Source organism: Heterodontus francisci, chromosome 1 (genome assembly GCF_036365525.1).
Source record: "Heterodontus francisci isolate sHetFra1 chromosome 1, sHetFra1.hap1, whole genome shotgun sequence".
In the NCBI taxonomy this organism is placed as follows: domain Eukaryota; kingdom Metazoa; phylum Chordata; class Chondrichthyes; order Heterodontiformes; family Heterodontidae; genus Heterodontus; species Heterodontus francisci.
In genome coordinates, this window is record NC_090371.1 from 255,338,842 (window position 1) to 255,356,723 (window position 17,882).

The 17,882-nt window shown below is 42.8% G+C and overlaps 1 protein-coding gene across 19 annotated transcripts in view; it reads left to right on the forward strand.

Annotated features, from left to right (window-relative positions):
- Window positions 1-17,882, forward strand: part of inpp4b (inositol polyphosphate-4-phosphatase type II B) — a 996,728-nt gene that overhangs the window by 881,177 nt on the left and 97,669 nt on the right. For all 19 annotated transcript variants that reach the window (XM_068043111.1, XM_068043134.1, XM_068043119.1 and 16 more), the window contains one exon: window positions 4,493-4,633. In XM_068043111.1, coding sequence (XP_067899212.1) covers window positions 4,493-4,633 — 141 coding nt within the window. The remainder of the gene's footprint in view (window positions 1-4,492; window positions 4,634-17,882) is intronic.

Sequence of the window (17,882 nt, forward strand, 5' to 3'; positions counted from 1 at the left end):
CATTAGTGTTCAGATATCTATTGATTTCTGTCTTGAACATGCTCAATGATTGAACTTCCCAGCCCTCTGGGGGTAGAGAATTCCAAAGATTTACCACCTGTGTGAAGAAATTCCACCTCATCTCAGTGTTAAATGGCTTACCCCTTATGCTGAGACTATGTCTCTTTGTTCTAGACTCACCAGTTAGGGGAAACATCCTACCTACATCTACTCTGTTACGGTTTGTAAGAATTTTGTAAGTTTCACTGAGATCACCTCTCATTCTTTGAAACTCTAGGTCCAGTTTACTCAGTCCTTCCTCATAACACAATCCTGACATCCCAGGGATTTGTCTGGTGAACCTCCATTGCACTTCCCTTATGGCAAGTTTATCCTTCCGTAGATAAGGTGACCAAAACTGTACACAATGCTCCAGGTGTGGTCTCACCAAGGCTCTATAATTGCAGCAAGACTTCTTTACTCTTGTACTCAAAACCTCTTGCGATGAAGGCCAACATACCATTTGCCTTCCTAATTACTTGCTGCACCTGCATGCTAGCTTTTAGTGACTCATGAACAAAGACACCCAGGTCCCTTTGGACATCAACACTTCCTTAAACCTCTGCCTTAAAAATATTCAATGACCCTGCCTCCACTGCTCTCTGGGCAAGAGTCTTCCAAAGATTTTCAACCCTCAGAGAAAAAGTTCTCCTCATCTCCGTCTTAAATGGGTGACCCCTTATTTTTAAACTGTATCTCCTAGTTCTGGTCTGTCCCACAAGGGGAAACATCCTTTCAACATCCACCCTGTTTAGTTCCCTCAGGATCTTGTATGTTTCAATAAGCTCACCTCTCATTCTTCTGAACTTCAATGGATTCAGACCAAACCTGTCCAACCCTTCCTCATAAGACAACCCCACCCCCCCATCCCAGGTGTCAGTCGAGTGAACTTTCTCTGAACTGCCTCGAACACATTTATATCCTTTCTTACATAAGGAGGCCAAAACTGTACGCATACTCCAGATGTGGTCTCACCAATAACCTATACAACTGTAGCAAAAAAAAAAAAACTGTCGCCACATTATCAAAAGGATGTGGATGCTTTGGAGAGGGTGCAGAGGAGGTTCACCAGGATGTTGCCTGGTATGGAGGGCGCTAGCTATGAAGAGAGGTTGAGTAGATTAGGATTATTTTCATTAGAAAGACGGAGGTTGAGGGGGGACCTGATTGAGGTGTACAAAATCATGAGAGGTATAGACAGGGTGGATAGCAAGAAGCTTTTTCCCAGAGTGGGGGTTTCAATTACTAGAGGACACGAGTTCAAAGTGAAAGGGGAAAAGTTTAGGGGGGATATGCGTGGAAAGTTCTTTACGCAGAGGGTGGTGGGCACCTGGAACGCATTGCCAGCAGAGGTGGTAGATGCGGGCACGATGGAGTCTTTTAAGATGTATCTGGACAGATACATGAATGGGCAGGAAGAAAAGAGATACAGAAGCTTAGAAAATAGGCGACATGTTTAGAGAGAGGATCTGGATCGGCGCAGGCTTGGAGGGCCGAAGGGCCTGTTCCTGTGCTGTAATTATCTTTGTTCTTTGTAAAACATCCCTACTTTTATATTCCACTCCCCTTGCAATAAACAACATTCCATTTGCCTTCCTAATCACTTGCTATATCTGCATACCAACCTTTTGTGACTCATGTACCCTTTGCAGACTCCTCTTTTGTGTGAGGACAGGGCTTTGTTTCCACAAGGAATGTGCAGTGGGTCACTCCTACCAATAATGTCTTGAACAGATGCATCTACGTCAGGTAGATTGGTGAGAAAGAGGTCAAGTAGTTTTTCCCGCTTGCTGGTTCTTTCACCACCTGCCGCAGGCCCAGTCTGGCAGATATGTCCTTCAGAACTCGGCCAGCAGTGATGATGCTGAGCCACTCTTAGTGATGGACATTGAACTCCCCAAGCAGAGTAAATTCCGTGCCTTTGCTATCCTTAGTACTTCTTATAAGTGGTGTTCAACATGGAGGACGGTTGGTGGTAATCAGTGGATATTTCCCTGTCCATGTTTGGCCTGATGCCAATAGACTTCATGGGATCCAGAACCAATGTTGAGAACTCCCAAAGCCACTCCCTCCTGACTGTATACCACTTGGTTGCCCATCTCTGGTGAGCCTGTCCTGATGGTGGGACAGAAAATATCCGGAGATGGTGATGGAGGAGTCTGTGACATTTGCTGTAAGGTATGATTCATCAGTATGACTATGTCAGGCTGTTGCTTAACTAGTCTGTGGGACAGCTCTCCCAGTTTTGGCACAAGTCCCCAGATGTAAGTGAGGAGGACTTTGCAGGTTTGACTGAGCAGGTTGTGCCCTTGTTTGCACTGTCTAGGTCATGCCGGGTGGTCCATGTTGTTTTGTTCTTATTTAACTTTTCTGTAGCAGTTTGATATAACTGAGTGGCTTGCTAGGCCATTTCAGAGAGCAGTTAGAGTCAAACCACATTGCTTTGGGCCTGGAGTCACATACAGGCCAAACTGGGTCAGGATGGCAGATTTCCTTCCCTTAAGGACATTAGTGAACTAGATGGATTTTTAGGATAACCAGATAGATTCTTTATTATTATTACTGAGACTAACATTTTACTCCAGATTTATGAATTAATTAAATTTAAATTCCCCCAGCTACCATGGTGGAATTTGAACTCATGGCCCCAGAGCATCTGTCCAGGCCTTTGGATCTCTAGTTTAGTAACATTATCACTATGCTACCATTATCCATGGTCCCATCACAGTACACTATGTACTAAGGTTCTTTCACACTTCATACATATGAACTCGGAGTAGGCTATTTGGCCCCTCAAACCTGCACTGCCATTCTATAAAATTATGGCTGATCTATCTGTGAACCCAATTCCACTTTCCTGCCTATCCCTGATACACTTTGACTCCTTTGTTTATTAAGAATCTGTCTACCTCTGCCATAAAAACATTCAATGGCCCTGCCTCCACTGCTCTCCGGGGAAGAGAGTTCCACAGTCTCACAACACTGAGAGAGAAAAAGTTCTTCCTCATCTTTGTCATCTGAATAATATTGCGAGATTACAATACCAGTTCTTTGTCAACATCAAAAAATGTCTTTTTTCCAAGAATGCACTATATTAAGAAGCGGTCTGTGGTATTGTCATAGAGTTTACAATAAGTTGCTGGTGACAAAGTAGCTCTGCATGTACCAATATATTTCGCCATAGACCAGCTGTTTTGTGGTTTGTGCCCTTGATTCCTCATGTGATGAATTCCTGCTGTTGACTGTACTGCTGCCCAAGGCGCAGACTGGAAATGGGAAATTGTTCAAACAGATTAAGTGTACATTCAGGGATGATTCATGCATCTCTTAGCAATGGCAGATGCCTAGGAACAAGTTGCCTTTCCACCCTCTCTGAATAATACATGGCCTTGGGACAGAAAAATTAAAACTTAAAAGTTAGAAATGTAAAGAATGACATTTTTGTGGATGTTTTATAATTTTAATAAGGAGAAAGTTTTTTACTGCTCAATAGATTATTCAAAGACCATATTTCACACATTAAAATGTAATTTATGAAAGATTCCTTGAGAACTAAATCAATTAACCTAGCGCAGTATTTCCTGTTAAACTGTTGTATGCAGGTTTTCAGAGTATCGTGTTCCTATTATTATACTTGCTGACATGCTGCTACAAATGTGACATATTGAGTCCTTGGATTTTTGAGAGATATAAAGTTGATTTTAACCCCAGTTGGGAACAGTGTGTGGGGGTGCGAGGGTGTTTAAGATTGGGCAAGTTGACATACTGACTCATTCTACTTTCAAGACCACCAAGGCTCCTGCTACAGGCAGTCAATGGCTTAATTGTAAAGTAAAGTCAAGGCCCAGTGACATCATTGGCCCCGCAACACTATTTGTACTGGAACTTGGGGAGGACTACCTGGTAGCATACCCACCAGCATAATTTGGCAGGAGACAACCGAGCAGCTAGAAGAGACCAAAGTATGTGGAATTTCTTTAATTTTTTTTTGGAAGGAACCCTCGGGAACTGGAGGAGCAGGAGTGCTCCTCTGGGCCCCACAGGAAATTCATGGACCTTTTTCTTGATCTTTTTTCTCCCACCCCCAAGCAGCATTGGTTCTGCAACCCCCTTTCTGCACCACTTCTTCCCCCCCCCCCCCCCCCCCACCCTGCCCTCAACATTCACCATATGCTTGGAGCTGCCCCAATTCCTGCTCCCACACTCCAGTATGGACATCATTCCTGCTGCCTTCAGGTGAAAGATTGCAATATCAAAATGAGTACAGTTAACATCAGTCTATGATTCGCTTCTTTCCCGACGTTTGGGTGCACCGTCTGCTTCAGGCTGCCACACACTGATCCCACCCGGAGTTACAATCGGCCCCATAGTGTAGCATGTTTGAACATCTAAATCAGATACTTTCTTAAAAATTCAGTCTTTTCACTTCTCTCTTCTGTTGAATTTATTGCAGAGATTTTTACACAGTGGAGATACAGCTTCCCAGTAAATTGTTTGCGGTTTTGCCTCAGGAGATTAAAGATGGAAAGCTGCTGCGCGTGCATCCTGTTTTTTTTAACATCGGAATAAATGAACAACAAACTCTGGCAGAGAGGTACGTATATATCATTTTGTTTATAAATAGTTTTCTCATTTGTGTACTGAGCTGTTTTAGAAGGATATAATCATAAAATTAGATCTGCTATTCAATGAGAAGTTGGGTTGGAGAATTCATGTTTTGTTGGAGGTTTGCCACCTCTGTAATCTAAATCTGTACTCGTAGACCAAGTTATAAAGGTTGCTTATTTAAACATTATCTATAGCCTCAGCCTTTTAAAGACTTGGACCAACTACCAACTCAATCTGTTTGTTCTCCCAATTAAAACAAAATTAGGTGCAACAACAAATGTTGAACTGAGCCTTAGAGATTAAGATGATCAGAGGCTTGATACCTGGTCTATGTTGAAGTAGCTGTTCTTAACCAGCGCAGTGATAATTGAATTAGGGTCGGAAAAGATCAGTCAAGAGTTTCTGCCCCTACAGTAATCCAATCTTGGAAAATATACCCCATCCTAGAATTTCCAGCGAGCTGACTTAAAATAGTACAGTCATTCTCTTTAAGGAAGACAAAACTCCTAATTCCAACAGCTTATTGCAAAATAAGGCCCATTCATTGTTAAACATATTTGTTTCTCGCCACCGCCACCTGGCTAAAATTGCAGTGGGGAAGGGAAGGCTTCAGGAATGACCCCCTCTGCCTCCCACTCAATTTTGCAGCAACCCCTACCATCAGCCCGTACATTGTGGCAGGGGCGGGGGGAGCGGTAAAATTCTGGCCAAAGTATGCAGTAATTGAAAAAGATGCACTTGCCCTCTCATGGGTGCGTGAGAGGTTTTTTGATTACATTGTTGGATTGAGAATCGTTATCGAGACAGACCATAAACCTTTAGTATCTTTATTGGATGAGAAGGAGATTGCAAAATTGCCTCGAAGAATCCAAAGATTTCGTTTAAGTTTGATGAGATATACGTACGAGATCGTATACGTCCAGGGAAAGATGCAAACGTCCACTGATGTACTATCTAGAGTGACGGTAGATCATCTGACACAACAAATTATGAATTTTGTGAACGAAATAGTCATATTTGCAATATACTGTACAACATTGGCCGGCAACTATACAGAAACTGCAAGAAATTAGTCACACTCAAAAAAAAAAAAAAAACAATGAAGAATGCATTCGTAGAAGGCAGTATTACACACAAGGGTGGCCACAAGAACGTCCTAGTAGGAAGACGATGAAAACTTTGTATGAATATAGAAAATACTTCACAATCATCGATTTTCCAGTTTATGACAGACTAGTCATTCCCAGTTCACTTAGATCAGATATCTTGGAACATCTACATAAAGGTCACATGGTAATAATGAAGTGCAGATCAAGGGCACAGTCATGAGTGTGCTGACCAGGAATATCCAAAGACATTGAAAATGTGATCCAGAACTGCCAGATCTGTGCAATACAAAGACCAGAACAGCGTGAACCACTGTTAACTACTCAATTTCCGACCAGACCATGGGAATGTCTAGTTATGGATTTATTCAGGTTCAACGGAAAGTCCCACATAATCATTATTAATTATTTCTCAAGATGGATAGAAGTGGGAGGGTTGTATTCAACAACAACTGAAGCAGTTATAACAGTTCTACAAGACATCTTTGCGACACACGGTATCCCTGACGAAGTTCTGTCAGACAACAGATCAGTTTGCAAATGAATATTTCACAGTTTGCGACAAGACTGGGATTTCAACATCTCAAGTTCACCACGTTATCCACAGTCCACACATCAACGGTGTAGATCGACTATCACCTGCAGAGTTACTGATGGCAGAAAGATAAGACCGCAACTTCTTATGTTGCCTAAAAACTTGCTTCCAGGATTGGATGTCTGGGATTACGGGAGAGTAAGAGACCGGGAAAATTCTTATAGAAGGCAACAAATGTGAAATTACAACAAAAGATTTTGTGCCAGAGACTTAACGAAACTGAATGAAGGCCAAAGATTATGGATACTAGATCTAGAAAGGGAAGGTACTGTAATCCACAGAGATGCAAGCTACCAGAGATCATATGTGGTACACACAATAGAAGGGAACATACGTAGAAAAAGGAGAAATATTATCACTATTCCCCAGAAGCAACATTCAATCATTTATTTGGAAGAACCAGTTGATGATGAAGAAACCCAGAGCAAACAGAATTCTACAGTCCTTAGTAAAAATCAACCAAGTCAGTGATCAAGACTTACAAGGAAGACTACTGATCATCCCACTCAGATTAGAACAAGATTGGGGAGAAAAACCTCCTAACAGACTAAATAAGTGAAGCCAGAGACCATGGGGGGTGGGGGTGGGAGAGAAAGGGTTGTACGTAAAGTCATTAATATATATCTGTTAAAGAAAATATATGGATGAAGACTTGGGTGGGGGAGGAGGTGTAGTATAAGGACCTGAAAGGGGTAATGCTGGAGTCAGTGAGAGCCAACCCCTCTCACTGTAGTGATGATGATGATCTAATAGTGAGTGATAATGGGCTTTGGAAGAAGAGATTAGCAGCTGGAAGGCTGCTAGCTGGAGAGCCTTGTGGAGAGTGTAAATAGAGATGTGTAAGTAATAGCTATTAGTTGACCTTATCCAGCCTCAGACTTTATCAACAACGCCCTAGCTAGACTACTACAATAATAACACACAACATGAAGTACTATTGAAGTATAGTACTGTTGTATTGTAGAAAACATGGCAGCCAATATGTGTACAGCAAGGTTCCACAAACAGCAGTGAAATAAATGACCAGCTAATCTGTTGTAGTGATGTTGGAGGATAAATATTGGCCAGAACACCAGGAGAACTTCCCTGTTCTTCCTCAAAGTAGTGCCATGGGATCTTTTCCATACAACTGAGAGCACAGACAGGGCCTCAGTTTAACACCTCATCTGAAAGACAGTACCTCCGACAGTGCAGCACTCCCTCAGGGCTACACTGGAGCGTCAACTTGGATTATGTGTTCAAGTCTCTGAGGTGGGATTTTAACCCACAACCTTCTGAATCAGAGGCAAGAGTACTAACACTGTGCCACAGTGGTAACACTGAGCCACAGTGGACACTAAATATAATGAGGCTAAATACCTTTGAGTAGTTACATTTTGCATGTTGCACTTTTTAAAACCAATTTAAATGGAGTAGAGAACTGGCATGGATATGATGGGCTGAATGGCTTCCTTCTGTGCTGTAAACTTCTATATTAGAAAAGGAAATTAAGTTACATACAAAGTCTAGCCAGTAGACCCCGGAATGGAGACTCAAATAAAGGTGTAAGGAACAAGAAATTCTTAACTGGAGCATGCAGCTGCCTCAGTATCCCCTTAAGAACTTGTCAAGTCAGAAATCAGAAGGCATCTGATCAAAAAAAGCTCAAAAATTGAAATGCAAAGAATGATGGTATAATTAGGATAAATGTTCAACACAAAGATTTGATAGATTGGGCTGAGGACAAAAACAAGTACCAAGGAGGTCAGTGCTTGAGATAATGAAGAACAAAATGATGAAAGTTAATGATTCCACCTCTTTTAAAAGGAACACACATGGACCATGTCCAATAGTGTCTGACTGACTTCAAGTGAATCACGGAGACTAAACGCTAGGTGGAATAGCTGAATTTTATATATTTTAGAGACATATTATTGTAGCGTAGGTAAGAAGGAGGTTACATTACACAGCATTTAATAACCAGTGCAAAATATGGCATGTCTGGAAATCTGAAGTAAAAACAGAATGCTGGAAACACTCAGCAGATACTGCCAGACCTGCTCAGTATTTTCTGTTTTATTTAATAACCATTGTTCGGTTCTCTATCCATCATGACAGTCACATCAGTTTATTTTAATAGCACATAGATTATTTCAGTGTAAATCAGGATGGGACAAACTGAATGCGTTTTCCTGCAGGATTTATATTTCTGAGTTTCTAGATTTAATTTTGATGCCAACCAATATGGAATTGTCTATCTGAAGTTTTCTTTTCCTGTAGGAAACAGATGTGCTTTAGCAAGCTAATGTGCATTTTCTGTTCCCAGCACAGACCAAGTATTGATGTCAATTGTGGAAAGTCTTTATTGGAACTACAGAATATTTTCTAGTTTCCTTTCATTTGGTTCTGGCTCCCCTCCCTTTCAAAACTGCCATTATCACCTCCTTCACAAAAACACACTCAATTCATCTGTCTTTGCAAGCTTCTAGTTTAATCTTCCTTTCTTCTTCAAAGACCTTGAATATGGTGCCACTTCCTCAAACCTGTACCCTTCTTTCCTGTAACTCCATGTTTGAATCTAAAGTCCAATATTTGGACTTGAGCTGGGAAAGTGGAGTTGAGACCGAAGATTATCCATGATTTTGTTGAATGGTGGAGTAGACTTGAGGGTCCACATGCCCTGTTTTTCATGTATCATTATGCTAAGGTGGGACAGATTAAAAACAAATCTAACAGCTTAGAATTGGACACCGATGCGGCAAGGTGGACGGTCAGCAGCAGCAGGATTGTATACCACACAATTTGTAATCTCATGACTCAGCATATCACTCACTCCTCCATCACTATCAAGCCAGATGACCAACCCTGGTTCAATGAAGAGTGTAGAAAGGCATACCAGGAGCAGCACCAGGCATACCAGAAAATGAGGTGGCAACCTGATGAAGCTACAGCACAGAATTACATGCATGTTAGTGGAAGCAGCATGCTATAGGAAGAGCTAAGTGATTCCATAGCCACTGGATCCAGTCAAAGCTTGGTAGTCCTGCCATATTTAGTCATGAACGGCTTTGGGCAGTTAAGCAACTAACAGGGGAAGAGGCTCCAGGAAAATCCCCATCCTCAATGAAGGCATAGCCCAGCATGTTTTTTTCTATTCGTTCGTGGGATGAGTGCATCACTGTCTAGGCCAGCATTTATTGCCCATCCCTAATTGCCCTTAAACTGATTGGCTTGCTATACCATTTCAGATGGCATTTAAGAGTCAACCACATTGCTGTGGGTCTGGAGTCACATGTAAGCCAGACCAGGTAAGGACAGCAGATTTCCTTCCATAAAGGACATTAGTGAACCAGATGGGTTTTTACAACAATCGACAATGGTTTCATGGTCACCATTAGACTAGCTTTTTATTTAAAAAATTCAAGATTTATTAACTAAATTCAAATTTCATCATCTGCCATGGTGGGATTTGAACCCATGGCCCCAGAGCAGTAGTCCGGGCCTCTGGATTATTAATCCGGTGACATTACCACTACGCCACCACCAAGTGCAAAACATAAGGCTTAGGGTACTTGCAACCAACTTCAGCCAGAAGTGCCGAGTTGATGATCTCCCTGAGGTTCCCACCATCACCAGTCTTCAGCTAATTTGATTCAGTCCAGGTGACAAGAAAAATTTAACTGCAGTGCACACAGCAATGGCTACGTAAGTCTCCTGACAACATTTCAGCTGTAGTAATGAAGACCTCTACTCCAGAGATAGCTGCACCTCAATCGGACAGTGTCAGCATAAACATAAACCCAAAAATGTATAAAATTGATTAGTTTTGTCCTAGCCATAAAAAGCAGGACAAATTCAACCTGGTCAACTATTGTCCGACCAGCCTGCTCTCAATCATCAGCAAGGTGATGGAAGGAGTCATCAAAACTGCTATCGTACTCACCAATAACTGCTCACTGATGCTCACTTTGGGCACTGCCAAGACCACTCAACTCCAGATCTCATTGCAGCCTTGGTCCAAATGTGGACAAAAGAAAGCTGAATTCCAGAGGTGAGATGAGAGTGACTGTCCTTGACATCATGGAAGTATTTGATTGAGTGTGGCATCAAGGAGCTGTAATAAAACTGCAGTCAGTGGAGATCAGGGGAAAACTTGCCAGTGGCTGCAGACATATCTAACACAAAGAAAGATGGCTGTTATTGTCGGAGGCCAATCATCTCAGCCCCAGGATATCACTGCAGAGGTTCCTCAGGGCTGTATCCGAGGCCCAAATATCTTCAGCTGCTTCATCAATGACCCTCCATCCATTACAAGGTCTGAGGTGGAGCTGTTTGCTGATGATTCAGTGTTCTTATCAAATTCCCCACCATCAACATCCAAGGCATTGCCATTGATTAGAAACTCAACTGGGCCAGCCACATAAATACTACAGCTACAAGAGGAGGTCAGAGGCTGGGAATTCTGCAGTGAGTAACTCACCTCCTGACTCCCCAAAGCCTTTCCACCACCTACAAGGTACAAGTCAGGATTATAAGAACTTAGGAGCAGGAGTAGGCAATTCAGCCTTTCGAGCCTGCTCTGCCATTCAATACGAGCATGGCTCATCTCATCTCGGTCTCAACTCCACTTTCCTGCCTGTTCTCCATAACCCTTCAACCCATTACTAATTAAAAGTCTGAATATCTCCTCCTTAAATTTACTCAATGTCCCGGCATCCACTGCACTCTGGGGTAGTGATTTCCACATACTTACGACCCTTTGAGAGAAGTAATTTCTCCTCATCTCTCTTTTAAATTTGCTACCTCTTATCCTAAAACTATGACCTCTCATTCTAGATTGCCCTACAAGAGGAAACATCCTCTATGCGTCTACTTTGTCAATCCCCTTAATCATCTTATATACCTCAATTAGATCTCCTCTCATTCTTCTAAAAGCCAGAGAGTAAAGGCCTAAACTGCTCAATCTCTCTTCATAGGACAAACCCCTCATCTCTGGAATCAATCTAGTGAACCTCCTCTGAACTGCCTCCAATGCAACTACAGCCCTCCTCAAGTAAGGGGACCAGAACTGTATGTAATACTCCAGGTGCGGTCTCACTAATGCCTTGCACAGTTGCAGCAACACTTTCCTACTTTTACACTCTCTTCCTTTAGCAATAAATGGCAAAATTCCATTTGCCTTCCTTCTTACCTGCTGTACCTGCATACTAGTTTTCTGCGATTCATGCATGAGGACACCCAGATCCATCTGCACCAAAGCGCTCTGAAGTTTCTCTCCATGCAGACAATAATTTGCCTTTCTATTCTTCTGACCAAAATGGATAACCTCACACTTATCCACATTAAACTCCATCTGCCAAAGTTTGGCCCATTCACCTAACCTATCCATATCCATTTGTAAATTTCTTATTTCTTTATTGCAACTTACTATCCCACCTATTTTAGTGTAATCTGCAAATTTGGCTACAGTACCTTCTATCCCTGCATCCAAGTCATTAAGGTAGATTGTAAATAGTTAGGGCCCGAGGACCAAACCCTGTGGCACGCCACTAGTTACATCTTGCCAACCAGAAAAGGACCCATTTATCCCGACACTGTTTTCTGTTGGTTAACTAATCCTCTATCCGAGCTAATAAATTGCCCTAACCCTATATGATCTTACCTTGTGTATTAACCTTTTGTGCAGTACCTTATCAAATGCCTTCTGGAAGTCCAGATATACCATATCTACAGGATCCTCATTATCCACTTGTTACACCTTCAAAGAACTCTAGCAAATTATTCAAATACGATTTACCCTTCATAAAACCATGCTGACTGATGGATTGCATTTTCTAAATGTCCTGTTATTACTTCCTTAACAATTTCCCAATGACAGATGTTAAACTCACTGGTCTATAGTTTCCTACTTTCTGCCTCCCTCCCTTTTTGATTAAGGGCGTTATATTAGCATTTTTCCAATCCACTGGAACCTTTCCCGCATCCAGGGAATTTTGGAATATTATAATCAATGGATCCACCATCTCCGCTGCCACTTCCTTTAAGACCCTAGAATGTAGGCCATCAGGTCCTGGGGACTTGTCTGACTTAAATCCCAATAGTTTGTTTAGTACTTTTTTCCGAGTGATGATGATTGTTCTAAGTTCCTCCATTTCTGTAACCTCTGCATTACCTGTTACTATTGGGATGGTACCAGTGTCGTCCTCCGTGAAAACTGAGGCAAAATACTGATTTAGTGTCTCCACCATTTCTATGTTCCCCACTATTAACGCCTCAGTCTCATCCTCCAAGGGACCAACATTCACTTTAGCTACTGTCTTCCCTTTTATATGCTTATAGAAGGTTTTGCTATCTGTTTTTATATTTTGTGCTAGTTTTCTTTCATAATTTACCTTTTCTCTTTTTATTACTTTTTTTAGTAACCCTTTGTTGATCTTTAAAAGTTTCCCAATCTTCCAACCTGCCACTGGCCTTTGCAATATGGTATGCCATAGTTTTTGTCTTTATGTTATCCTTAACTTCCTTGCTTAGCCATGGTGTTTTTTCCCCCTCTTGCAATCTTTCTTCCTCTCTGGAATATATTTTAGTTGGGATAAATTGAATATCTCCTTAAACATCTGCCACTGCTCATCAACTGTCCTACCTTTTAGTCTTCCTGCCCAGTCCACTAGGGCCAAATCTGTCCTCACGCCTATGTAATTACCTTTGTTTAACTTCAGAACGTTAGTATGGAACTCCAGTTTCTCGCCCTCAAACTGAATTTGAAATTCAAGCCTGCTATGATCACTCTTCCCTAGAGGATCCTTAACTATGAGATCATTCATTAATCCCACCTCATTACACAATACCAAATCTAGAATAGCCTGCTCCCTGGTTGGTTCCAAAACATATTGCTCCAAAAAACAATCTCTAATACCTTCAATGAACTCTCCCTCGAGGCTACCCTTGCCAATTTGATTAATTCAGTCTATCCCTCGAGGCTACCCTTGCCAATTTGATTAATCCAGTCTATCTGCATATTAAAATCACCCATGATTATTGCCGTACCTTTCTTACATGCCCCCAGTATTTCCTGGTTTATACTGTGCCCCACTGCGGAACTGCTGTTTGGGGACCAACAGATTACTCCCACCAGGGACGACTTTCCCTTGCAATTTCTTCTTTCTACCCAGACTGATTCTACATCTTGATCTCTAGTACCTATTTCATTTCTCACTACAGCACTGATCTCTTCCTTTACGAACAAAGCTACACCACCTCCTTTTCCTTCCTGCCTATCCTTCCGAAATAGTGGGCTGGATTTTACCCTAGGTGGATGGGAATTCACCACTGACTTTTGTGTCGGTGGCGAACCCACTTCCGCCTAGCCTGGGGATCCGTCCCAAATTTTACGGGCCCCCAGGCTTTAATTGTCCCGAGGCGGGGCTTCCGCCTACTTGAGGGAGAAAGTCCCGCCTCAGTGAACTGCCGGCCAATCAGAGAGCCAGCAGCTCTTAGTCCCAGCAGCGCCACTGGGAGCAGTGGCCACTGCTGGTACTGCCGCCCAGCCGACACCATGGACCCTAGAGAGTGGGTAAGTTGGGGCATGCCTCACCAGGGGGATCAGTTGTGCCCTGGTGAGTCTAGGGTGGTTGTTTGGGGGGAGGGGGCGTCTTGGGTCCTGGAGGTGGGTTGGGAGGCAGGGGCGGCCCTCAATCGGGCACCCTGCCCGACTGCCATGGCCCCTCCCCCCTTCTCCCCCTGAGACGCAGAAAGGCCGGCAGCTTTCACTGGCCAGCCTTTCACGCCCCCAGCATGCCCACTTGCCATGGGTAAAATACCTGTGGAGGTGGGCGAGAGCCCTTAAATGGCCACTTAAGGGCCTTGATTGGCCTCGGGCGGGATGGCCGTTTCCTCCCCCGCCCAACCGCTGTAAAGTTCACTGGAGGCGGGAGCGGGGCGGATCGGCTTCCTGGAGCCTCCCGCTCAATTTTACGCCGCCCCCACGCCATCATCCGACCCACTGGGCCGGCGTAGAATTCAGCCCAGTGAGTGCCCTTGGATATTCAATTCCCAAACCTGGTTTCCCTGCAATCATGTCTCAGTAATCGCCACTAAATCATGCCCATTCGTCTCTATTTGCGCTGTTAACTCATTTATTTTATTCTGATTGCTTCGTGCATTCAGATACAAATCCTTTAAATTTGTTCGATTATCAAATTTCCCTACTTATGTACGATTCCTTGGCGCAATATGATATTCACACGTTCTGACCCTTCCTTTCATTTTCTGGTCAACAATCAGCCTTATCACTAATCTGCACTCCTGCCTGGGATCCAGGGCAATTTGGCAAATTGGATCCAAAACTGGCTTAGTGGCAGGAGGCAGAAGGTGATGGTCAAGGGTTGTTTTTGCGAGTGGAAGCCTGTGACCAGTGGTGTACCACAGGGATCGGTGCTGGGAACCTCGCTGTTTGTAGTGTACATTAATGATTTAGATGTGAATTTAGGAGGTATAATCAGTAATTTCACAGATGACACGAAAATTGGTGGTGTCGTAAATAGTGAGGAGGAAGGCCTTAGATTACAGGACCATATAGATGGGCTGGTAAGATGGGCGGAGCTGTGGCAAATGGAATTTAATCCTGAAAAGTGTGAGGTGATGCATTTTGGGAGGACTAACAAGGCAATATAACAATATACAATGGATGGTAGGACCCTAGGAAATACAGAGTGAAGTACTTTAGTTTACTTGTCCATAGATCACTGAAAGCAGCAGCACAGGTAGATAAGGTGGTTAGGAAGGCATATGGGATACTTGCCTTTATTAGCCGAGGCATAGAATATAAGAGCAGGGAGGTTATGATGGAGCTGTATAAAACGCTAGTTAGGCCACAGCTGGAGTAATGTGTACAGTTCTGGGCACCACACTATGGGAAGGATGTGATTGCCCTGGAGAGGGTGCAGAGGAGATTCACCAGGATGTTGCCTGGGCTGGAGCGTTTCAGCTATGAAGAGAACTGAAAAGGCTAGGGTTGTTTTCCTTAGAGCAGAGAAAGCTGAGGGGGGACATGATTGAGGTATGCAAAATTGTGAGGGTCATTGATAGGATAGATAGGAAGAAACTTTTTCCCTTAGCGGAGGGGTCAGTAACCATGGGGCATAGATTTAAGGTAAGGGGCAGGAGGTTTAGAGGGGATTTGAGGAAAAAATTTTCACTCGCTGGTTGCAATCTGAAACCCACTGCCTGAAGAGGTGATAGAGGCAGGAACCCTCGCAACATTTAAGAAGTATTTAGATGAGCACTTGAAATGTCGTAGCATACAAGGCTACAGGCCAAGTGCTGGTAAAACGGGATTAGAATAGTTAGGTGCTTGATGGCCGGCCCAGACATGATGGGCTGAAGGGCCTGTTTCCGTGCTGTATAACTCTGACTCTCTGTAAATCACCGTTCCTTCATCGTTGCTGCATCAAAATCATGGAAATTCCTACCTAACAGCACCATAGGGCTACCTGCACCAAATGGACTGCAGCGGTCCAAGAAGGCTCATCACTATCATTTAAGAGATGGTCAATAAATACTGACCTTGCTAGTGATGGCCACATTCCAAGAATGAATAAAGCAAACCTCCAATTATAGTTTTTCTTCCAATCGTCACTGTTACCTCTGCAGTCCCCTGTGGATCTGTCCTTTTCCCCCTCCTCTTCCTCATGTACATGTTGTTCCTCAGCAACATCATCTGCAGGCCTGGAGTGAGCTTTCACATATATGCTGACAACACCTAGCTGTACCTTTCCACCACTTGTTTTGACCCCTCCATTGGATCTGTATTGTCTGACCTAAAGTCTTGGGTGAGCCACAATTTCCTTCAGTTAAACATTGAGAAGACTGAAGCCACAAACTCCAACTCCTGTCATAGATTCCAGTCCACTCCACAACCACTACCTTAGGTTGAACCAGACCGTACACCCCTCATCTAAACCCCTCGCTCTAGAATTCCTTTCCTTAGCACTGCTTCTCCACCTAATTCATCTCCATTATGGTCCTCATTGACAACTGCCTCTTTGGCCAAGCTTTTGGTCAGGTTTCTGATAACTGCTTCTTTGACTGGCCATCCATTTTGTCTGATTAGGCTTCTGTGAATCTCCTTGGAACATTTTTCCACATTAAGATACTGTATAAATTCAAATTACTCTTGTAGTTTGAATAGGTGTAATCACTGTCTGTTTGACGAGCACAAAAGAGACTTATTTTATTTTCTTTCCGCCTGTAAAAAGAAAAGCATACTCTTAAAAAAAAAAAATGTGACAATTTTCATGTACCTCCTAGTTGAATACCCTTCTCGCCTCAGATGGTTCTCATTTTGTGATATTGCTAGCTACAGATAGCTCCTAATACTAATTGTGCATAACAGCAGTATATGCAATCAGGATTCCCCAAAGTATTTATTTTCCAGCCGAAGTGCAGTGAAAAATGCAAAGATTTCCATAATCTGAGGGAATTTTATAAAATAATAAGCATACAAAGTAGCATGATGGAGAAATTAATCTCCAATTAGAATTTGTACCAGCAGTGATACTGGTATAAATGTAATATTGAGACTTGACAAGATCATTTCGCCTGTAACAGTGGACTATTGAATGCAATTGCAAAACCTTGTTTTACCATACGTTATCTGATCAGTATCCAAAATGGTGGTTCTCTTGTAATCCAGATTGTTTGTTTTACTCCTGTGTTTTATTGTGTCATACCCAGTCTGAAACTAAATGGGCAAATTAATAAGGCTGTGGATGCTGGCTAACAACAGGCTTACAATCAGTTATGCAGTCCCAATGGTTAAATAGCCTGACAGCTCTCAGTTGAGGCTCATATATAAAGATTGGCCATTTAGATGAGGTACCAGAAATCTGGTGTCTAGCCAGAAAATGCCATGAACTCATAGAATTATGATCAACATGAATCAGACTGAGTACCTTCAGGAGATAGGAGAGAAAATTGGAAGAGAATTTTTTTAAAACACTAAATTCTGATGGATGGCGGCAGTGAATAATTGAGGCGTGCAGGCCAGGCCCTCGATGTGCACTAAGTTAACTGATCTCAGCTAGGTCACTATAATTGTCCTCAGCACCTCTGGGTTGGAGAATGAAAATTCGAGCAGGGTTTCCTCTTCTACTTGCTATCTAACAACTCCTACTGGAAGTGTGCTTTTGTGTGGACCTGCGTGAGACTTGATGGTGAACGTTGAAAGGCTGTTTCACTGCAGGAGCATTGCAGTCAACCTGATCTCGGCCACACAGAAGAGCTTCAAGAGTCACGAGACAACAATCAAGAGTGTGAACAATGATTGATTTTTTTTCCTTTTCCTATCCCAGGGCACTGAGAACTCCTGTTGCATCCTGGCTATGATGAAATCATTTAGCCATAAACTGGATATCAAACTTGGGATTTTCCTGTACTGTATAGCTTAGCTGTGGATAAACTTGGTAAACCATTTGGGGAGCCCTAAGACAAATGTTGTGCCAGCTTTTTATGTATGATATAAGTAAATGAATACTTAATGTTTTAACCTGGAAGTT